This window comes from Onychostoma macrolepis, chromosome 03 (assembly GCF_012432095.1).
Source record: "Onychostoma macrolepis isolate SWU-2019 chromosome 03, ASM1243209v1, whole genome shotgun sequence".
Taxonomy (NCBI): domain Eukaryota; kingdom Metazoa; phylum Chordata; class Actinopteri; order Cypriniformes; family Cyprinidae; genus Onychostoma; species Onychostoma macrolepis.
The window spans coordinates 22,134,425-22,159,392 of NC_081157.1; the positions used below are offsets into that span (position 1 = coordinate 22,134,425).

The 24,968-nt window shown below is 38.1% G+C and overlaps 1 protein-coding gene across 2 annotated transcripts; it reads right to left on the bottom strand.

Annotated features, from left to right (window-relative positions):
* Positions 1-1,412: 1,412 nt before the first annotated feature.
* Positions 1,413-12,574, bottom strand: si:dkey-68o6.8 (nuclear body protein SP140-like protein). 2 transcript variants are annotated; one of them, XM_058771044.1, is made up of 8 exons: positions 10,909-12,574; positions 9,828-9,996; positions 9,570-9,735; positions 9,299-9,469; positions 9,118-9,186; positions 8,871-8,963; positions 2,180-2,316; positions 1,413-2,004 (listed from the first exon to the last, which is right to left on the bottom strand). In XM_058771044.1, exons 1-8 carry the CDS (start codon positions 10,920-10,922, stop codon positions 1,951-1,953), a joined length of 873 nt encoding a protein of 290 aa, XP_058627027.1. In that variant the 5' UTR covers positions 10,923-12,574; the 3' UTR covers positions 1,413-1,950. The 2 variants fall into 2 exon arrangements, with proteins under 2 accessions (XP_058627027.1, XP_058627026.1); XM_058771043.1 differs by having other exon boundaries at positions 9,828-9,999.
* Between the last annotated feature and the right edge of the window lie 12,394 nt (positions 12,575-24,968).

Genomic DNA, 24,968 nt, shown 5'->3' on the forward strand with positions numbered 1-24,968 from the left:
AAAGAAAGTACTTTGAAGACTGTTGGTAACAAAGCTGTTTTGGTTAATGACCAGTGCATAAACGAAGAAAAAAAAATCTGAGATGTTTCTCAAATTATGTTCCATAGTCTATGTTAGGCCGTCGTAGCCTAAATGTTTATGTGTAATACATTTTTATGTTGAATCAAATAAAATATTTCTTTCTAAAGCTAGCTACTATTTGTAATGTTTACTCAATACTTTTTCATTTAACACAAAAATAGCTTTAAATAATCTTTTGGGAGTATTTTCACAGCCAAATGTAATTATCAATTGAGGGCTTGAGTGGAAACCTCCACTGTGTCCTGAACCTTCGAGGCTGGATGATTGGTTTCTCTGTGCCTTTCTTCCTGGATGTGCATGAAGAGCTTTCCGGTTCATAGACGGCACCTTTTTCTGCTTGAAGCTGTAGCTTTTCCCACCTCACCACTCTCGATGGCGGGGCAGCCAGGGGGAATATATCCTAAGATCCTGCCGGTGGAGCGGTCGGTTGCGATGCCACACCACACGGATACGTTTTCTTTGCTTTGATTTGAACAAACACAGCATATCTGTGAGGCGCGGCTGACACAGAACAGCGTATGCTATTTGCGTCCAGCGGATATTCTCCAAAATGCTGCTACGCTGACACAGAGAAGACTAATTGTTGAATAAAGTCGTTATTTTTATTTTTTTGCGTACAAAAAGTATTCTCGTCACTTCATAACAGTCAGATTGAACCACTGATGGCAGATGGATTTTTTTGACGATGCTTTTTATACTTTTCTGGGCCTTGACAGTGTTAATCGTTTGGCAGTCAATGGAATGGTCACAAGCCTCCCGGTTTTCATCCAAAATATCTTAAATTGTGTTTCGAAGACGAACAAAGCTTTTACAGGTTTGGAACGATATGGGGGTAAGTGATTAATGACAAAATTTTCATTTTGGGGTGGAGTAACCCTTTAAGTGCAGTCTTTTAGGCCTACACCATTACCTAAAGTGGGCCTCTAATTTGTGTTTTAATTATTTTTATGTTTAACAGCCAGAAACAATTGCCCAGCTTCTGTATGGGCGCCTAGTGTAAAGAGCATTTGTATTTAGGTAATATTTATCATCTAAACATATTCGCAGAGCTAGGTAGTAACTGATTACATGTAATCTGGATAAGTACTTGTAATTAGATTAAATTACATTGTAAAATACTCGTAATCAGACTACAGTTACTTTTTTATTGATTACATGATTACATATTATTAATAAAATAGCAATAAATTATTCACAATTTACTGATTCTCCCTAATTCCTCCTTTTCATCTTACAAATGTTCCTTCCTAAAATAGCCTACCGATTATATACATTCAGAAAATCTTCCAGTTTTGTGGACATTCACACAAAGACCAGTCATTAGTCAGATGGATGTAATTACACAGAAAATTGAGATGTCACACAGCCTTTGACCATTGGGTTTACAAAAATCTTTTCAGGTTTAAGAAGTGCTTCAACATTACATCAACTACAGACAAATTAATTTATTATTTATTTATTTATCACTCAGTGAGTTAAGTCTTTGGAAGGCCTTTGTCTTTGAAACATTAAAATGCACTACTATTTTGTCATTTGAACCTCTTTCCCCTAATAATATATTTACTTTATGTCCCCCTGAGCTTTTAAAATAAATATTTTAATAATCAAGTGTCACATTTTCATGTTCACAGTTTTCTCACATTGGTTTACGGTCACATGACATGCAGGTAAACAAATCAAATATTTTATTTTTTTTAGTAAGCGTTTTATTTTGATTGATATCATTTTAAAATTATTTATTTTACTTTCACATTTTTATAATTTAATTATTAGCTGTTAATTATACTCACAACTAGTTAATTAACTAGTGGATTCATGAGCTCAGTATATTAAGTAACTGAAAATGCTAAATAAATAATGCATGGCACATCATTTACGAAGGGTAAACTTTCTATTAAGTTCAGGTATCTTCAACATTTTCATCTAAAAAGAAAAAGAAACCAGTTTAGAAGAGCACAATGGAAATATATTTTTCTTTTCTTTTTTTTTTCCGCTTTAAAGACTACCATTAGGTCACAGAATTCAAAAGATATTGTTTCATTTTGGAAAATGCGTTCAAGTACTAAGACATATTAGCATAAACTCTTCCTGTTCTCACCTCCATGAGACGCTTGAGGCTTGTGTCTTGGCATAATATACTTGTTTTCCAAGACTTGCATGTTTCTTTTCCACCCATTTTCTCAAATATAAAAGGGGAGATCATTTCTCTGCCATATTTTATACAGTTCCTCTTTCCTGAAAATAAAGTTGTATTGTATGAATTTTGATGTTAATAAAACAGCTGTGTAAATGATTACATGCACTGTTAGACATTTCTGTAATTTCCACAGTTATTTACTGTATATCACCCAATATAATAATGCAAATTCCCTTTACCGTAAATAACTGTAATACCCTTTGCATCATGGGAATTTTCTGTGATGTCAGACCCCACATACAGAGACTTACTGTATTTTTTTAAATTGCTGTATAGCCTACTACTGTAACGGTCTCTTTGGCGCCATTATACTGAGGTCGTTTTATTTTCCTCATTTCTTACATTTGGATTGACACAATTTGCCCTGCACCGTGTCTATAACGCCGCAGCAGCTTGGGACTGACTACTGGATGTGTTACATCGCTTCTAATGATTGGAAAATCCGTTTATACTTCGTGTCAGAAACAGCGCCAGTGCTTGGAGTACATCTGTACATCAGAAATATACCGGGGCATTACATTACTGTCCGCATCCACTTTAGATAGTATATATAATGGGTTCTATATTGTTGTCTGTTGTCGAGTTGCGCCCCCCGGGTTTTGCCCGGGGATGAACCCGCGAGAGTGGAAGAGCTCCAGAGAACATCTGGGCTGTGTGTCGATGCACCTTACAAGAGAATATAAACGTACACATAAAAATATGTGTACGTTTGTCTGTGTGTTTGTGTCAGATTTTTGCACACCAGTTTAATCATTTACTCGTCAACATGGCGGTTACAGAACGTTACCATGGTAAACTGCGCTGTCGTTTCAAACGACTTTTGTCATCTTATTGAATTAAGTTACCGAATTAAAATTGTTTTTAACTAGTAAGGCTTATCTTTTATTAACATTAGGTTAACTAATGTGAAATTTAGTTCAGGTGTTAGTAGTTAGGCTAATGTTGGCCAGTAGCCTATTGAGAAAATAAAATCGTATGTTAGCTTGGTTAAACTAGTTTTATGGCTAGCTGCCTTTCTAGTTTTAGAATTAGTTTGTTATAGTTTGTAATGGAATTTAAAATTTACTGCATTTTTTTGTATTTGTGTTTTAAAGGCAACTGCAATGAAGCATCAAGAAAGACATGCGCAGGCCAGCCACCCTGAGACCCTGAGGTAAGAGAACAACTATGTTTTTGAGAGATTTATGTATTCTGTATGAGGTTTGACTTTTAAAAGTGTGCTATTTCTTCTACTTGTTTTTCAGAGAAGACATTTCTGTCAAAGTGGATGGTGAGCAAAGATGGTGGCCACGTTTTGGAGCAGCACCTAGATTTTGCAGAGGGCTATGTATTTTTTGGCTGTTTATCTTTTTCCCCGTTATGTTTCTGTTGCCTAAAGATTCTTTGTGAGGATGAATCCAGAGGACACAACATAACGCACTGCAAAATTTCCTAAGACAGGAGAAATGGTGAAGTTGTTCCAGCATTGGAAGACTGTATTTTTAAGTGTTATACATGCAATGTTTTAAATAAAGAATTTGATATTTTGTAATGATTGTGTCTGTTTTAATTGAATGCCAGTAGTACCTATGTAGAGTAAAAATAAAATGAATTCTATATAAAAATGATAAAATCTAATGAAGTCTATATTAAAATTAATTAATTACAGTAGTATACTGATAAATCAAATGCAGTTTGCTACTGTAAATCTTAATTACAGTAACTTACTGGCAACAGTGTTGCCAGTAAGTTACTGTAGAAACCCTTTGAAATGTCTAACAGTGTGTATAGTGTAAAGTAGTGCTGGGCGGTATACCGGTTCATACCGAATACCGGTGTTTATTTTTCTTATGATATGAATTTTTAAAATACCGCAATACCGGTGTTATTTAAATAACGTTCGGAACGCGACACTGTTTGAGAGGGGTCTCTTTTCACTATTGCATTGTGGCGAGGACACAGCTGTATGTGTTACTAAGCGTGAAAGTTCTGATGCTGTAGAACTAGTAGAACGTGATGATGACACAGAAGAACTCATCCACAATATCCACCGCCCGCTGCCCGCTGCCATCAGCTCCCGCGTCTCTCACACACACACACACACACACACACACACACACACACACACGAGCGTGACTTTAGCACTATATTTAGCAACTTTCAGACCCTTTTAGCGGCTTTTTCCATAGAATATACAAACTGACAAACCTAGCGACATTTTTGGATAAACCTTAGCCAGGGCCGGATTATCCATAGACGGGATTGGGCGAGTGCCCTGGGGCACCAGCCAATAGGGGGGCACCAAGTGATTACGATAATGACAAGACCTTTAAAATATTTTTTCATGTTTTGTATATATTATTTTGCTGGAAGAGATACAGATGCATAGAAAATGAACAGTTAATGATACAATATACAGAGAGAATATCAAATATATGCACGCATATAAAGAATTGCGATTGGGTCAGGTCCCAGTGTATTTGCCCCTCCCCAGTCAGAGTCGAGCATATTTATTCACAAATGGATAGGCAGCATCGACTTGGCGGTTGTGCAAACGTAAATTTAAAAAAAAGAAGAGAAAATATCATGACACATTGCCAGGGCTATACAGGGCGACTGAAAAGTAGCTACTGTGTGCGACTATCAAAACATATTTAGGAGCACCTGTGCGACTAACCCGATCAGCCAACCCATTCTCACTCCCAAGGCGTCAAAAACTGAAGCATGGTCAAACGCCTTCGCGTCACTATGAAGACGCCAAAGTGCCCTAGGCGTCATTATATGACAAAATAGGAACTCCATTGCTTTCAATTGCTTGCTTTATGCGTCAGGTCAAGACGCTTATGGAAAATGACAATCGTTCTCCGCCGTTGTTTTCAGTTGTTTGTCTTAGTTTAATGGTTTGCATGCATTTGTAAAAATATAAATAATTTTATATACATTTATACTTTTATTGGAGCACCTTACCCACCCCTACCCTAAACCTACCCACTTCAGAACAACATAAAACACGTAACAGTTAACAGGCAAATGTAAGTTAAGTCACCGGTGTTTATTGCAAAACTGCCCATAAACAAGCAGTATAAAAGCATTACAAACAAGTCGTGCTGCATTCCAGGTCTTCTGAAGCCATACGAAGTCTTTATGAGAAGAAGAGAGCAAAACATAAGGTTTTAATCGCTGAAAATGATCCCGCTCCGTTAACGCGCTCACATCTCATTCAAAAGATACTCAAGTCCCGTAGCATGACGCAATTGGTCACGAGACACAGAAGAGCCAATAGCCTGTCAGAACAGCAAAACGCAATCGGTCACGAGACACACAAGAACCAATAGCATTTCACAACCAAGGCTTCTTCTGGCGGCATTTTTGAATTCGCACAGACTGCATACGGATGAGCTTAACGCGTCTACTCCTCTCACAAATCAAATGTTTTGCCTCGGAAGACTTGGAATATTAATATTTTTGAATAAATTATGACAGTAGTTGTATCTGCCTGTTATATCTTGTGTTTTATTGACAAATTTAGGGGCAGGGGTTGGGTTATGTGCTCATAATGTGTAAATAATGTAATATAAATAAAACTGTTGTGGCTGTTTACATTGAAAAATCACACCCCAACATATATGCAATAATGGCAATGTTATTACACAATATATAATTTAATTATGACGATAAAATTCCCAGTATGGCGTCGGCATATTGACGCTAAGGGTTTCCTATTTAAAGCAACGGAGGACCCTGCAAGTCGAAAAATGACGCTAAGGGTACCTTGAGCGTCAAAAGCGACGCCAAGTGGTCCTGACCAAGCTTCAATATGTGACGAGTTGGGTGTGAGAATGGGTTGGATCAGCATAGGCTATTTGTGTTTGCGCTGAGAGGAGCTTCAAAGATTTCTACTTGCGTGTTTGTGCAGCGTTGAGTAATGTATCGCAGACATATGTTGATTCCTTGAATGCAATGTTAATCAGAATCCACTCACTGCTCAAAATACTTTTGTTCATTGCTGAGTTATGCACGCTCACAAATGCTCTCGTTATAACAAACAAAGTGTAGATGGTGTAAATAAGAGATTCGTTGTGCAGTGTAGAGAGCTTCATTGATTATAATGGAGTTTTGTGAGATTGCTGAAGTGAGTAACAGCTTTTAAAGATTATTAAAGGTGTTTGTAAATGTGATATTAAATTAATACAACAGCTCAATAAACAATAAGTTATATAAAGTGATGTACATTGTATGACTTTTAACAATATTGCCTGATTTTGCTCTATTTAGTCAAGGAACATAGTTTCAAACAGTCACAGCCGAGCCGCTGCATCTCCATTCAAACATAGCGGTGTTTCATTTATGAATGAACCTGCGTTTTTAAATGAGTCTAGTGAGTCAGTGATTCAATTACCCACTCATAAAGTGAGTCACTTGCTTCGTTCCTGAATGAATCAGCTGTTCAAACGAATCAGTGATTTACCGCCACCTGTTGGCAGTTTTATTTTATGTTTAAAGTGTCCTTTCAGTTATTTAAATAATTTCAATCAAACAATAGTTCTATATTCAAAATGTTATATTTAAAACATTAATCTCACAACATTGTTATGAATTTAAAACATCCATGCCACCTCTGAGCCTCTCTAAATGTCTGTAAATTTACCTACATGCCACTTTTGTGTTCTTCTGTGCCACCTTTGTAGTGGAAACTAATTTTGTTAAATGATTTCTTTTGATTAGTAACTTATTCTTCTTATTCTACCTGTTCTTATGGAATTTTTTTTTTTTATTAAAAACGGGGGCACTTCAAATGTGGTCACCCTAGGGCACTACACTGTGTTAATCCGGGCCTGACCTTAGCTATGGTTCAGTTGGAAGATGTCGCCAGTGCTGCCCCGCGAGCGCGAGATCTGACTCCCAGTGCAGCATCGCGTCTCTCTGCGTCTGTTCTGTGCAGCGAGCGGCAGAGAAGCACCGCATTCAGCTGGCCGTACCGCAGCAGATTCGTCAATAAATGAGTACAAAACAGCGTTTCCAAGCACTTGCCGCTAACTGACTGTTTTGGATTATAAATATGAGCATAGTTCGTCTGCTAATATTATGCACTTTTTTTTTTTTGGTTTATTTTTTAGTTTGTTACTTACAGTGCACTGCATGAGACAAAAAAGTGCCAAAACCACCACATAGCCGCTCTTTAGTGTAAGGTTAGATGAATGTTGATTTTATCAGACGATGTCGTGATTATAAATGAGAGTGACTCCTGGTTAACATGTATTAATAGGTCGTGTTTAGTCACTATTTAGTGTGGAATTTTTCTACAATATTCGCTCATCATGACAGTAAAATATGGCCTTCTAAGTCAATCTACTGCAGTTTTTCCTCCCTCAGTCAGTAAAAAATGTGGTTAACACCCGGTCATGCATGAAAAAAAAAATACCGTCATATACCGTGAAACCGGTATAATTTTGAAAAATACCGTGATATAAATTTTTGGTCATACCGCCCAGCACTAGTGTAAAGGCCATTGCACACTGAGTTCGAAATTTTCGAATAAGTTTTTTTGGTATTCCTCATCCTTTCCTATCAAAATGCATGCTATGGATGCGAAAACACAGAAAATCGAACCTGATCCGATTTTTTTATTTTTATGACGGACGAAAGTTTCGGAGGGAGTGTGTAAACGTGATTGACACAACGTGAGGTCGTATTTATTTTTTAACGTGCGAAAATTTCGGACTGTGCAATGGCCTTAAATCAGATCATTTTTATCAAGTAATTAGAAAATTTATTTGAATATTAAATAACTGTAATGTGTAAGTCATGTTGGGAAAACAAATACATACACAAAAAAACAAACAAACAAAAAACTGATTGACAATAGATCACATTGTAAAAACTGTGGTTTTATGGCGATTGTAACATCTGAAAAATACATTTTGTTAAAGGAATTTTTCACTCAAAGATTTGTTGAAAATGTACTCACCCTCAAGCCTTAAAATATGTAGATGAGTTTGTTTCTTCAACGGAAAAGATTTGGAGAAATTTAGCATTACATAATTTGCTCACCAGTGGATTCTGTGCAGTAAATGCTGTCAGAATAAAAACGTCTTAAATGATGATTTTTGATTCTTTCAAAAACACAGCTTTTCACTTCACGATTGACTGAGTCATGTGGATTACTTGTGCATTATTGTGATGTTTTTATCAGCTGTTGGACTCTCATTCTGATGACATCCATTCAGTGCAGAGGATCCATTGGTGAGCAAGTGATGAAATGCTTCATTTCGACAAATCTGTTCCAATGAAGAAAATTCATTGGGTCTGAGGGTGAGTAAATTTTCAGCAATTTTTCATTTTTGGGTGAAGTATTCCTTTAACCCACTTTGTGTCAATAAAATGCACACCTAAAATAATATTAATAGTAATAGGCCTGTATATGGTACTAATTATTTTAGATGTCAGGAAAAAAGCAAATAAAGGAAATTAAAAAACTGCTATTTTGAAACAACTATGTGGAGATTAAAACAAAAGAGCATAAATGCAGGACTCTTTATTGATATAATGTTATAATGCCTTGAGAAAGATGGTTATGCTGCTTTGAGATATTTAAACATTGAGGATAACTTACTGTTATTCAATGCTTCTCTGTCCAATGAGGCCTTTTCATTCCCACATGTGACAGGAAGCCATCTCTTGTGTTTAGGCATGTTCCAGAGATCCTCTTTGGGAGAAGAGGGGGGAAAGCATTTCATTAAAATGAACAAATTATTTTACTATATGTTTCATTTTTATTATGAATAATGTTGGGAAGACACACTAAGTGTCCAGCAAATGTGTGTTAATGCCAAAAGGTGTTTAATTGTCCAAAAATTTACCTGCTTTCCTATGCAAGTACGGACAGGAAAATGACTCTTGTGTACTGGAGTCTGGAGGGCTCTGAAGTTCTGGAGATTTTTTCAAAATAAAAAACAGAATGGTTTCAAACCTTAATGTAATTATTTAGACAGACAGATAAAAAGATAGAGTGGTCAATCAACTATCTGACTTAGAACTCACCTCTCTTCTCGTGTTTATCTGTCGTCCTCTGGCTGTTAGTGCTTTGTGATGATGGTCCAGCCTGGTCACTCTCACAGTTGCTCTCTGTCCTTCTCTTTTTAATCTCTCTTTCTTTTCCTGTGCCTCGATCCTCAGCTCTTTCTCTTTTTCTGTTTCCTTGACTCTCATGAACTGAGAAAATAGAAACTAGAATTAGAAAATAAATCGGCAATGCTGAAGTGTAATATTACAATAAAACCACTCTCAGATGGAGACTAGCAATATTTCTCACAGTTCATCAGGGCTGTAGTGATTTCAGAGAGTTGAGAGTAACGCTGTAAAATATGCTCCTGGTCCACACATTGCCAGAACTTTCTAATATCCTTCTTTCCACGTTTTTCGATATAATCCAAGGCACAATACACACCATTATCGTCACCAGTGTTCTCAAGCTTTTGCTTCAAAAAAGAGAAGCAAAAATGTTAAATTTTAAACTTTTCTGCTTCTATATTAATATGTTATTGGTCTGAAATTTTAAGATCAAGCTTACATAGAGCTCATCTGTAATGAGTCTATTGTCCTTGAGATGTCGGAGAAACATCAACGGCTCTTCTATTGTTGACATCTTTGTCTTGTTTTGGCAGAAATGATCACACAACTCTTCATGTGTAAAAAATCCAAATTCCATAGTGGTGGTGTTGTTGTTTTTAATGTTTCTTCTGCTAAAAAAGAACAGATTTAGAATAACTAAATTTGAAATGTGTACCTATGAATTTAGCAGTTCTGCTCAAATAATGTTTTATTAATTGTAGTTTATTAAACACAACAAGCATCGAGCCTTCAGTGGTTCATTGTAATTCAATTACAACCATGCCGCATACTACATACACAAACACAATAGAAATATTAAAAATAATAGTTTTACAGACACTAGGTATGGGTGACTACGAGTCTTTAAAATGTGTTGCAGCAAATAGAAATATTGTGCAATCAAAGTGAGACAAATACACTGTCATGTGTTTAAGCAAAAAGGATGAAATAAACAAAACTATTACTATTGTTTTTTGTTGCAATGCTTAGTACTGTGTGTCAGAAAATGGCTTTGACCAAACATGCAATGCTTGTCTGCTCATGTCCGCTTTTGAACTATAATTTGAGAGTCACATGCCTTCTTTTACATATGATTTTTGAATTACATTATTATATAAATGATAATTTCTTCCATCCGTGGTCAGTCTCTGTAATACAATCATGCCTTTATCATTTTAACCATTACAAGATTTTACATTTTGGTGACTGCATGTACAGTTTATAATTATCTTTATATAATGAATTATTTTACATAACATAATTCATTTTAACAATATGATAAAATTGCATGTATTCTTTCATAATACATTTATTTTTAAATAATTTTACACTATTTTATATAGAAAAAAAACTTTCTTTAACCATACAGAGTAATGTAAAGTTACCCAGTTGAAAGTGACTCACCCTGATGCAGAAACAAAACTGAAAGTTGCTTTCTGGATTATTATTTTGGAATTTGAGTAATTAAATGTGATAAAAGAAAGAAAACAACAGATCGGGAAAAAATGGATAGCTAATAATAATTGCATTAATGTACTTACCTTGCTGTGTCCATGATTTTCTGTCTATTGTTCTGCTTCTCTTTTTCTTTTATGAGGTCAGTTACGTACACACACTGTCTAACCTCCTTTCCTTTTACATGCTCCACCTACCCACACCTTTCAGTAGACCTGCCTTCTATAATGCTCACCTGGGGGCGTATTAGGCTACTGAACGTTTCTTATATTTTAGGTCTTAATTTAAGATATGATGTGTTAAATTAGGATGTTTTGTATTCGTATTCGAAATCTTAACTTGATTTGGGATTCTTATCCTATCTTACAAAACCGTATCTTATTTCTAGTTAGGAAATCTTAAATTGCACCATCAAGTTCGACAATCCACTCTCAGGACTGTTACCAAGCAACCAACACTGCGCAGCAGCTGATGAGGTAAACAAAATAATAGAGGATACTTCACTGTTTGAAAATCGCCTTTTGCAAAAAATAATAATAATAATAAAATAAAAAAAGTAAGGCATTAAGGTCCGTTCACACCAAGGATGATAACTATAAAGATAAAAGGACGATATCGTCTGTTTATTCTAAGCCGCTAGTTACAGCAGGATGGATTCTGATTGGGCGTCAGTGTTTGTATCGCTCATCAGCTGGAAAAAATCTTTCTGAAAGTGATTCCATCTTTTCTCCTTCATCGTTAGTTGTGGTGTGGACACTGCTGTTCTTTAATATTGAGAACGATTTTTAGAACTATATCTTTATCGTTATCTTCAGGGGCGGATCTACCGGGGTGGCACGGGGTGGCAACTGCCACCCTAAGAAAAAGCTGTGCCACCCCAGAATTATCACAGGATAAAACATAAATGTAAGCAGTGTTTCATGTGCTACTTTTCAGCCGCGGCGATGACAGCCTAACGGAAAATAATGGCAAAAAACAAACAAAAAAGTATTTCACTAAACTGTGCGTGATGGTTGCACGCAGCGCGCCCAGTGTAGTCGGCTTCATTAACAAATGACTCTTATGAACCGGTTCTTTTTGAGTCGAAAACACAAAGCGCGGCCCATTCACTTTAACGAATTGTTTTTACATTTGTTCGTGAATCAGATACTGCTTCTCGGTTTATTCAGAAGTCCTCTGAGAAATCTAATCCCGTCCGGATGTGTCTGAGATTCATCCCGTAATTGTTTGGTGATGGATTCTCTGACCGCTCGCTCCACTTTCATCGTGGATATAGAGGCCTTTCTGCCATATCGGAAGAAACAATAACATGAAATCAATAAGATGCCGATCACGAAAACTAATAGCAGAGTTAGGTAAGAATATTGTATTGACGTTTTCTCGATTGTTAACATAATGTAACATCATGACCCCAAAGAGGGAAATAATCAGGCAGAAGGCGGTAGTGAAGCCTTAAACATATTTATTCAAAAGAAAATAATATAAACATTAACATGTTAAAAGGATGCTGCAGACCATTAATACAATTACCCACACAGAAAAGTAAATAAAAAGAAAATAAAATAGAAAAAAACAAATAAAACCCGCAGATGGCCACAGGTTACCTAGGTTGTGAAGACAAGAAGGGCATACAAACCAATGTGCTCCCACTGCAACCAAGCTCACGGCAAATCACACTGCAGACCTAAAAGGAAAGGGAAATAAGGTGACCAAACCACCACACCACTGCAATCCACCAGTGAAGGCAACCCCGCAGCCACCGTCAGGTCAAAAGAAATCTACAACAAAAACAAAACATACAATAATATTAACAGTGGGTAATGCAAATAGAACAAGTAAGTCAACCCTATAAGATGACTATGATCTATTTAGTCACTTTTTGTCTTTGGTGTGACCTCAGTTCTCCTCAACCAACTCTGGTCCAACATCCAACCAAAAGGAAAAACACAATCTCAACAATAATTCAACCGAAAATAAACGGTAATCGTGCATCCCTCTACCATCCGTTATTTTGGGTTATGACACTCGGGTAACCATCCAGCCACAATACTCCTAACGATGCACCGTGTTCAACACTCAACAATGTTCCACTCTTTGACATGTAACTGCACAAACGATCCTTACATTTGGTCTATTGCCACCATGCAACACGTAAACCAGCTTGGATCTGGCGCGACTTCCATTCATAAATCGTCAGCGGAGACCAAAGGGTGGAAATGGAAGAACAGATCTCATCACTTCCTTTTATAGAACTGAAGCTGATGGGATTTGTAGTTCCTGAAACACGCCCCGTTACAATCTACCCCCTAGATTTAAATCGACGTCCCGTCGATCACATCACAACCATGGGCGGAACATTTCGTGGGGCCTATTGTTGGACAGCCTTATCATAGGGAGAGCAAACTGACCACTTAGCTGGACTTCACCAGTACATGCCGGCCGGGGAAGACGATATGGATTTGCATGGCATCCAGCTGTTGACCTCTTAGTACGCCTTACTACAGCTTCTGGTTGTGAAGACTGATGTTCTTTACCACAATCCTCTACTATAGTTGGATAGATGTTATCTTCTTGAGGTCTAATAACTTTCTCATGAACAGATGTACACTCAGGCAGTAGGGACACAACAACCATGTCCCCATCTCGGTCTTCAGAGATTTCTTGATGGTCCACTAGAACCGGAAGTCCAGGGTCATCCAAGGAAATATGAGCTGGACGCAACTCACAGCGGTGAATATGTCTGAGATTACCTCCTCCATCCACAGGGGCAATAGAATACACCGCTCCATTTCCATCTGGACACCGGACCACCTTATACGGAGTAGGATCCCAGGCATCTTGGATCTTATTCCTGCCTTTGATGTTATGAGCTCTCTGATACACCACCTGGCCTTCTTGTAACCTTTCATGGCACACCTTAAGATCATTTAGTCGGGCACGATGCTCTGTGGCACACTTAAGGCGGGCTCGAGCCTTATTAAACATCCGTTCCAGATTGTCTTTATGGTCCACTACCCAGTCCACTTCACTCTGGGTGTGATTGTCCAATCCTAACATAAAGTCAAGGGGTAAATGTGGTTCCTGTCCAAACATAAGAACATAAGGACAGTACCCAGTAGCCTGGTGCTCAGTGGTGTTATACGCATATACTACCTGAGCAAGATGGTCTGGCCAATGGCATTTTTCCTCTGGAGGCAGAGTACGCAACAAGTCATGCATTGTTCTATTAAAACGCTCACATTGGCCATTTCCTTGTGGTCGATAAGGTGTCGTACGAGTTTTTGAAATACCATACAGTCTACATAACTCTTGAATGAGTCTGCTTTCAAAGCACCGCCCCTGATCCGAGTGAATTTGTCGTGGTACACCAAATAAGTAGAACCAACGTTCTACTAGAACACGTGCCACTGTCGATGCCGTTTGATCCTTTGTTGGAATAGCCTGTGTGAACTTCGAGAATACATCAGTCATAACCAGTACATTTTCAAGTCCATTTGATGCAGGTTCCAGCAAAGTAAAATCAATGGCCAATATATCTAATGGCCTCTCCGCCATCAAGTGCCCCATAAAACTACGTACTTTTGGTCGTACCACTTTAGCTAGGGTGCAACGCTGGCATTTTTTACACCATTCTTCAATGAACTTGAACATACCAGGCCAATAACACCGAGTTCTCACTAAGCTCGCCGTCCGCTCAATCCCTTGATGGCCATGATCATCGTGCAGACTTGTAAGAACCCTTTCCCTGAGAGCCGCTGGTAACACAACTTGACAAATTTCTCGATGTTCATCCTGGGGACAGAACCGCCTATACAATACACCCTCTATTTTCACCAGCTTTCCCCACTGCTGTACCAATTCAAGTACTTCTGATGACTCCGATGCTCTCTCCTGTGCATCTGGTGGCTTTTGGCGATCCCAATAAACAAGGAAACGGCCAATAACTAAATCAGATCCTTGCGAATTGCTAAGATTTTCTCTGGGTTGTTCAGGGAGAGCAGAAATTGTTTCACTTAAAACAACATGCTGACAATCATGAGCACAATGATATAATTCCCTTGGCACAGCAGTAGTCATAGACAGTTCAGCTACAGGGGAAGTAGTTTTTCTAGACAAAGCATCAGCATTAACATTGGAACGTCCAGGCTTATACTTAATCTCCAAATCGAAGTCCGCGAGCTGGTTAACCCATCGTTGTTCCAATGCCCCCAATTTTGCAGTCTGCAAATGACTGAGTGGATTGTTGTCGGTATACACCAGGCACTTCTGGCCAAGCAAATACTCTCTGAACTTTTCCGCAACAGCCCACTTTAGAGCCAAAAACTCCAACTTCATTGAGCTGTAATTCTGCATATTACGCTCGGATGGTCGCAGACCTCGACTGGCAAAAGCAACCGGTCGATATTTACTTCCATGTTCTTGAGATAGAACAGCCCCCAAACCTTGGTGGCTTGCATCAATATCCAAGATAAAAGGCTTACTAAAATCTGCATAAGCGAGAACTGGAGCATTGGTCAAAGCAGTTTTAAGAGTTTGAAATGCATTTTCACATGAGCCAGTCCATTTAGTCCCCAGATCAATCTTTGGTCGTCTGCTTTTTTGTCCCCTGATCACTTCCGCCACTAAAGTATTCAAGGGTCCAGCAATACAAGAAAAATTTTTAACAAACCGCCGATAGTAACTAGCGAAGCCAAGAAAAGATCGAAGTTCTTGAAGATTTTGCGGACGAGCCCACTTAGCTACAGCAGATATCTTCTCTGGGTCTGTACTGACTCCTGCGGAAGAGACCACATGCCCCAAATAACGTACCTCTGGCCGGAAGAAACAGCATTTACTGAGTTTTATCTTCAAATTCTGTTGTCTCAGCCGATCTAACACCAGCTCCAATCGCTGAAGATGTTGCTTGACCGTAGCTGAGAAAACAATAACATCGTCCAGATAGAGCAATAAAGACTGAAAACTCTGATCCCCAAAAATTCGCTCCATTAACCTTTGAAAAGTACTTGGGGCATTGCACAGCCCAAAGGGCATCCTATTGAATTCAAAAAGCCCAAATGGGGTGCAAAAGGCAGTCTTAAAACGATCTGCTTCAGCAACCGGTACCTGGTTATATCCACTAGCCAGGTCCAATGTTGAAAACCACTTTGCTCCCGTCAAGGCATCAAGTGACTCCTCTATCCTTGGTAAGGGATAGGCGTCCTTGCGAGTTCTAGAATTGAGCTGGCGGTAATCAACACACATCCTCAGGGAGCCATCCTTCTTCACCAACACAATAGGCGAAGCATACGGACTGCAACTCTCCCTAATGACTTGGCTGTCCAACAACTGTCTAATATGTGCCTTTACTTCCTCAAACTGACTGGGAGGAATTCTACGATGTCGCTGGCGTACCGGTATACTATCTACTAACGGGATTTCGTGATCAATTAAGGTTGTACAACCCAGGTCACTATCATCCTTAGCAAAAACATCAGAATATTTTGTTAAAAGTCTCCTAACGGCCTCCTTCTCAGCCTCCGAAAGTCCCTGCAGTTCTAACCCTTGAGTGTCAATGTTAGAGGCAGTTGTAATAGTTTGACACTGAACGATCACGGTATTAGAATCACATGATAAATCTTCCTTAAAAAATATATCTTGATCTGATTTTATCACTACCTCAACGCTGGCCAGACTACCCAATCTAATTCTTGATGGTAAATATAGAGGTTCTGTGCTAACGTTAACCACTGGTATCTGAACTATTCCTTGGATACACTGCAACAAGGCAGGTGAGATTAACACCCCAGCAGGCAGCCCCCATCATCGGGACCCAGAGGTTCTAGAAAACAGAGATACAACTTTTATGTTCTTAGGGCACAATGCAGGCACTAACCTCATGGTCCCGGCTGGGATCTGAACCGGATGGCGGGACTGCACTTTCACGTAACCAATAAATCCAGGAGAGGGGGCATCATCTGCTCGATGGCACTGTGACAGGGCATCCTTCCAGCCTAATTCTGCCTGCCTGACCTGTGGAACTGAAAATAGTGCTGGACCATGCTTTTCAAACAAATCATTATAGCACTGTCCAATCACATTCATACCTAAAAGGCCAGGAGTCAGCTCTTTCCTCTGATGGGACAGAGTATCAACAGGGTCTTTCACAACCAAAATACCTTGTCCTAGAAGAATTTGCCCTAACACAGTCACATCGGTTTCAAAGTATCCCACATATGGTATTTCAAGACCATTGGCTGCTTTTAATTGAAGCCAATTACATTTTTTAAGTATATCTGCTCCCAATTGTCGAAAATGCTTCTCAAAAAATGACTCCGTTACAGTGGTCACCATTGACCCTGTATCCAATAAACAGGAAATATCTACTCCCCCCATCTGCACAGTTACAATAGGACAATTGCCTACGAGACGTCGTACAATAGTAGGGCAAACAGGTGTCTGTGAAACTTCACTATCCCCCTCCACAATATGACTCGAAACAGTAGGGGATACTACACTATCAGGCTCGCCCACAGAAGTCTCATTCACAGTCACTTGAGGTGATCTAGAGTTTGCATCTATAGGCCAGGGTTGTCGACAATATCGAGCTATATGCCCAACGCGATTACAGCGAAGGCATCGTCGTAAACTATTTTGCCTAGCTGAGGTAACAGAAGACTCATTCTTTTGAGACATAAAGCTTTCAAGACACTGAGTAAGTTCATTTATTTGTGCTTGTTGCTGCCTCAACATCTCTTTAACAGAAAATCAAACATTGTTTTCAAAACTGATCCAGTTTCAATGCTGTGATATTGTTGTATTTCTTTCTAATGTTAGAAAATTCAAAAGTGTTACTCTTAAACTTGCACTAAAACATGATTTATACCATCTAAGTAGCCTATGTAATATTAATAAAACCGCATGTCTTCTTTAATGATACAAGCTCAGAAACATTTAGAACCTGTTGAAGTTTTTTATATTGCGTATTGACTTGGTGCCATGATGGATATTGAAAAATTTTCATTTTAAACAGTATAGATGATTACTTAATGGTAATGCAATATTTGTGAACAACTGTGCATGACAGACAATCAATCCCCAAAAACTATGGATGGGGGCTTGCTTTGGTGTTGCCACCCCTCATAGACCCCATGCCACCCCTTTGCCACCCTAAAAATTATTTTCTAGATCCGCCCCTGGTTATCTTTATAGTTATCGTGCTGGGTGTAAACGGGCCTTTAGTCACTTGCACTATACCCGGTAGTGCTCAGTAATGCTTTTATTGGTCTCTGTAATGCTGGTTGCAGTTCCTGTGCTAACTGTAATATGTTGCGAGGCAGTCTGTACTTATAAGTGTTTTGTCATCAAAATGTCACATCTTCAGGGTCCTCCAAGAGCTTTTCTACTATTAAACATCTTGGTTCTTCATTTTCAATTATTAATAAATGTAATACCATTGTTGGACAGCGCAATTGTAAACGGTTTTTCCGTTAGCTTTCAGATAATTTTTAAGTTAGGAGAGCTGTGGGGTTGTCCTAAAGTTAAGACGGTTTTTAGGACTTTTTGTCAAGTTAGGAGGTTTCTGTAATACCCCCTTCCTATCTGTAGTTAAGATAGGATAACACGCTTAGGAAATGCTGTTCTGTAATAGCTTTTGTCCTAAATGTGGTCCTAACTGAAATTACCATGGGTACCAAACAGATAAGAAAAGATTTTAAAGTTAGGATCTCTCTGTAATACACCCCTGATCACTTACTATTACAAAAACCCTCTTATTAAAAAAAAAAGTTATTTGAAGTTAAATTTCATTTAAAATGAAAGCAAACACTCATGAAATAGCAGTTTGTTAAAAAAAATCAAAAATCAAAAATAAATCAAAAATCAAATAGAACAGACAGGACCAGGCATGAAATGTGTGGCAAGCATATTGCGAAATGGTGATCTTGCCATGCATAATTCAAACCAACAAACTTTGGGACAGGTGATCAGTCTATGAATGGTGTGATGATGAGCCCAATATCATAAATGGTGAACTTTAGACGTTTGTGAAGTAAATATGGCTTGAATGGTTTGCCTGAATTTGATTTAACCGAATTGTGGATTCTGAATCTCATGACAGTTTAAACTTTAACAGCATTCAGCATTTCATAAGTGACAGCAATAAAAAAAATGAATTCACTGTTTTCTTACGCCATTTACGGTTCTTCATTTTTCATATTTTTATGAGATATTTATTTTGAGATGTTTTATGCTCACCTAGACTGTTTCTAAATCTTGTTATTTTGTTCTTCTTGGAATGTGATCCTCTATCCTTACCAATTGGCTTCCTTACCAGCTTCCCCCCCAGTTTGTTGAGATAAGCTACAACTGTAAGGCATTACCAAAATATATGTTCTTTATTTTCTTGGCTCTTGTAAAAATTTTTTTTTTTAGAAAGTGATATATTTACTAATGAATATATGCATTAACCATCATCTCACATATGATCATACATATCAGTCTACATCTTCTACACTACATCTTCTGTGATGACATGCTCGACTAGGGAGTGAATCTGGGGATTTTCAATAACAGCAGGAGTTACTGAGTAGACTGATGAAAAGGCCTTACCTATAGGAAAAATGTAAAAATGAAATGAAAAATGAAAATGGAGACTTAGATGAGATTCTCATATATCTCTCATTTTTAGTATCAACAGCATTTCAGATGTTTCTCCTAAAATTCCTTAGGAGAAATAGAAGTAGGCACAAATGAGACATGAGAAATATTTGAGAAAAAAAAAAAAAAAAGAGTCAAAACTGAGAATGTGGTGGAAGAAACGCTCTCGGTTACTTACGTAACCTCGGTTCCCTGAGACGAGGAGTGGTGGAACTATGATGTCACTTTGTAGGCGAAAACCCGGAAGCGAGTGCATTTTAGCGCTTCCGGTTCCATCGTCCCAAACTCAATGGGTTTTTTGAATGGGATTTTGGTTAAATCCCTTAAATAAGGTCGGTGGTTTACACAGGCTCAAGATACTTTCACGTTTTATTCTACGACATAAGTTATGTTTCTTAAAAAAAGATGGTTGCTAACAAGTTGCTAAATGGGACTACAGGCGCTGTCGGACATTCAACATCATCACGCCGAACAGTTTATCAATTTACAGTATTTTCCAGTTGTAGTATAATTTGTAATTCAATTAATTGTAGAATAACCAATTAATAGTTTACTGCATTTTATATTGTTGTTCAACAATGTTTTTTTGCTTTTCCCCGAAATGCAGTCTTCAGATGGAAGAAGCTCGAGTTTATCGCTTACTGATGCGGAGACTCTGCGTTCAGAAGGTAAACTCATACGATTAATCCATGTAAACACCACATTTACCGGCTTTACGTGGTAAAAGTGAAACTTTAATGATGCATAGTGCTTAAAGCCAAGTTAAAATTAAATGTTTACGGCCACAAGAAGCTTTTCCTAGAAGCAAGGGTAAAATAACATTTTGTGTACCCACCCTAACAAAACGAGAGCTGAAATGTGGTACTTTGTTCACTAAAATAAGTTTAATCTTACCATATCCGAAAACTCGTTCACTCTGCTGTTGTTTAATAGATTAAATGCACTAGAATTTTATTGAATAGTACGTGGAGACACATTTTTAATTCAAATATTCATATTAATCAAGGATTTATTGACGTTTAATGCACCTAATATCGAAATGTACAGAAATACGTGCTTTAAATGTCCTTTAGTTAAGATTATTTCATTTATTCACTATACTATTTATTACTAATGTCTCATTTCAGTTTTAGTTTGGCTCTAGTTTTGTATTTATTCCAGTTTATATGAAAAGGTTCATGTAGCGTTGATTAACATTCATATACAGAGTAATTCCTTCACTGAACATGTTAAAAATAAGTTGTCGGGAGCGCGGTGGTCGTGACGTTGAAGGCGAGTGACTGTGGTGCCGTTGTTCGTTTATAGTCTAAGTTTAGCTTTTTAGTTCTGGCGCTTTTATTTAGGCTTCAAAATTCGTCAAAGTTGTATTATTTTGTGAAGATTATCTTGATGGACAAAACGTGTAAGTTTCATGAACTATGATTGAACACAGAGCTTATTTTTTGCGATTATCCAAAAGCCTATGGAAAATCCCATTGGCTTTTTGTTGAGGAACCAGTTTCATGCTAACAGCCGATCCGCCTACAAAGTGACATCATAGTTCCCCCACTCTATTGCTATGGGAAATACCCTTTCCTCAAATAATACTGAGCCTTATTGAATCACGCCAGTGAAACTGGCCAATGGCGTTCAAGCGCGTGAAATATGAGCGGGAGTCCCACTCTATATAAGGCAGCGCTTGTACGTCATTCATTCAGAATCTTGACTGAAGCAACTTGGCATTTTAAGATCCTGAGCTCGGTGACACGGCAAAAAGAGCAATGTCTCGTTCCCTTTCGATTCGGTCACTCTACATTGCTATGGGAACGTATAAAATCCCGCCGTGTCACAGCGATGGAGCCTGGCTTGACTAAGTATGTCAAGTTTGACATTCGGAGCCGTAATGAGAGCGGCAATGATATTGGCGCTCTTGGTAAACACAGCTCAGGTCTACAGAACCTAGTCGAAACCATTGTAAAAGTCAAGGGGGTCGCGGCAATTAGATGATGCCGCATCACAGCATGGGGTGGAGTTAACTCCGGTGAAACAGCCTTTGCTTGGACACAGGCAGGCCTTTTGTGCGTCCTCCAAAACATAAAACTGCTCTGTTCCATGCAGTTTCCTAACATTTTATGTTGATTGTAAATTCTTAATTATTGCCCTGATGGTAGAAATGGCAATTTTCACTGCTCTAGCTCTTTTCTTAAAGCCACTTCACTAATTTGTAAAGCTCAATTATATTTTGCTGCACATCAGAAATATATTCTTTGGTTTTTCTCATTGTGATGGATGATTAAGGGAATTTGGGCTTTGTTTTCCCTCCTATTTATATTTCTGTGAAACAGGAAACCATGGCTGGATCATTTCATGTTCATAATCACTCTGGAGTGCTCAAAATTGTGAATATGAATGGAAATATACTTCAGAGATATTTTACTCATAAGAATTTCTATGGGTGCCAAACGTGTATTTGAGAAAAACATTTATTTCATAATGATATTTCCCCCCATTTTAAATTCTTATCAATGAAAGGTTTGATTTTTGTGAATTAAAAAAAAAAAAAAAGATCAAAAGGATTAACAATGCAGATTAATTTTCACAGCCTTCTTTGATCATATTTACCAAGGGTGCCGATATTTTTAGCCATGACTGTAGCCTACTTGGCAGGCCGCCCAGGTAAAGTCTATGTGTGGGAAACACTGAGTGAGAGGATTCTCCTCTGATCCACCTAAAAAGATCAAACCACTTGTTACAGAGTGGGAAGAGCAGGGCAGTGAGAGCAGTCTGTCTCAGTGAGCACAGCCTCAGTGTGGGTGCTTATGTGGCTGCACGCTTCAGACGGGCACAGCGACAAATGCAAGAATGCCGTGGAAAGTTGCTCTTTATGATCGTCAGATAGCCGCAAGAGAAGGCGCTGAAGAGCAGCATCTTTCCACTGCTGGTGCTCTTCCACAGTGAGTAGCACGCTTCAAGCTTCAAGAGTCCAACGAGGAGATGATCTTTGCGCTGAAGGAGAAAAATTCTGATGAATGGCGTTCTGAGCTGACTAATCAGCTCCACCCCTTCTGGTGGGCTGAAGCACCATTTTTCCGTGCAGCTACACGAATATAAACAAATTAGGCACCCTTCATCTGCAGCGAGCGGTTTGGTCTCTTTCTGCAGATCAGAGGGGGAAGTTGTCGCTGATGACTCCATATTACTGACAGCTTCAGATGCAGAGGATTGGGCGTGCTCCAGAGAGGACCCTGGCACCCTTCTCCCCAGTGAGTCAACAAGGGCCGGCAAGGAAAGTAGTTTAAGAAAGAAAGAAAGAGAAAACAACAGACAAGAAATTTTTCACAACATAACCACTGGAACTGTATAAACAAAATTTCATTAATGTTCTCACCTTATTGTGTCTACATTTTTACAGTGACATCTCTCTTACGCACAGACAAATATATGCACACATGGTCTAATTTCATTATTATGTGCTGCACCTAACCACTCCTTTTAATAGGTCTGCTTTCCTAGGGAGTCAATGAGGAACTGTTCTAACTGATCACTTACTATTACAAAAACATTTACTAAAAAATAGATGAGTATTCCTTACATTTTAAGACTCTTTTGTTTAAAAAAAGACAAAACACAAACATACTAAATAAATAAATAGTTGAATACTTCAGATGAAAAAGACTCTAATTACCTAAATTTATGGTCATTGCCATTAGAGTAAAATTACTGAACCTAAATATAGGAGCCTAATAAAAATGCTCATTTTAGATAAAAAAATTCAGACGGCACTTAGAGGCTTTTGCATCTGTACTCTTCAGTTGCAAGCAGAGACAGAGAGGACTGTCTCTTTTGGACAGGTAAGTATCAGGAAGATGGCCTCCTGTTGTTACTCTCCTTGGAGCATCATTCTCACATTGCTAAGCTGCTTTCCTCCATGATTTAGACTTTATTGACTGATTCAGTATTCATCTCCTTAAGAGGCAAATGTTGCATTTAGTTTGATTGACTTAATCACTAAATTAACCTCTGTGTAATTAACATTTATTAAAATAATCTAAAATAGGTCAAAATTACAGGGACAGACTAAAAAGACTTATTGCCTTTGACAATAATCAAAACACTTTTACCATAGTTCATGATTTATAAACTAATAAATTTTAACGTTTGCATCACATAATTTACTCCATATATATGGCTTTTCTGACATTGTAAATTTGCTTAATAGCTCATCTGGTACAACACCGCAATCTATGGGCCTCATTTATAAAATTTGCGCAGAAATCATCCTAAATTTGATCTTACAATCATCTCTCAAATATGTGTACGTGTGATTCATAGAATGAACGTATGCACAGAAAATGCACATACACATTTCTTTCAGATGTGAAATCTATGAATTGTAAATTAACTTGAACTTGCGTACAACTGAATGGTTTCAGCTTTCTGCCTTGTAAACAATTCCCAAATAATGTCATCAGCATGTAAAAGATCACCAGTCATTGTCCAAATCCTTTCATTTAGAGCAGCGAGTTGAAAGAACAGCGTACATTTCCAAAAACCTACAGTACTACAACAAGAAAAAGTGTGTACGTCTGCTCATAGGCCCGAGATGTGGAGAGCTATGGTATGAGTCCCATCAAGCACGAGTCATTCCACAAAAAAAAAAAAAAAAACCTCCTGGAACGAAACTTAAATTGAGCAAATGCGTTTTTATCTCACTGTTGGTTAGCAGGCCCGGTGCCACAAGGGGGCACTGCACACTCGGCAGAGCTTGTGCAAAATATTGTGCCGAATTTTGGCTGAATTTACAGTGACCTAAAAAGAAGCAACAAAATTTGTTTGTCCACAAATGAAGCAACACGGCTATGAGACATGACAAAATCCATCAAAAATTACAGCCAATCAGAAGAGCACACAAATGCAGTCGCAACAAAATGGAGTACATAATGTAATATATGTAATTCGATTGACAGTTTGCACACAAAATGGCAAAACGTTGCTATGGTTACAGTCAGCACAATTTCTAGAGTGAGTTGTGTTCTGTACACATAAGTGCTGTCAAATGATTAATCGCATCCAAAATAGACATTTTTGTTTACATAATATGTGTGTACTGTGTATATTTATTACGATATATAAATAGACACATGTGCATATATATATATATATATATATAATTTAAAAAGGTCATCGGATGCTACATGCACTTTTACAAGTTGTTTGAACTGAAATGTGTGTTGACAGTGTGTGTACACAACCACCCTATAATGATAAAGATCCACCCAGTGTTTTTTTAATTATTTTTTTTATCTCGTAAAATCATTTCCCCTTTCTCATATCAAGCCATTCTTAGATGCCCCAGGCCCCTCCCACAATTGTTGACTGACACTTGCGTTTTACCTTAGACCCACCCTGAGTGAGCTGTAGACAGTCCTCCATTGTTTCGGCGCTGGAGAAGATGTAGACAAGAATGGCTCCTAAGTGATTGAGGTGTTCTGTTGTTGGATCTATAAATGACCATAGCAGTCGTCATTTATTT

Coding starts and splice junctions, on each gene's coding strand:
- si:dkey-68o6.8 (XM_058771043.1), bottom strand. Junction 2,317..8,870: donor CAGAGAAGCATTGAATAACA/GTAAGTTATCCT, acceptor CTTTATTTTCAG/GAAAGAGGAACTGTATAAAA. Junction 2,005..2,179: donor GCCTCAAGCGTCTCATGGAG/GTGAGAACAGGA, acceptor TTTTCTTTTTAG/ATGAAAATGTTGAAGATACC.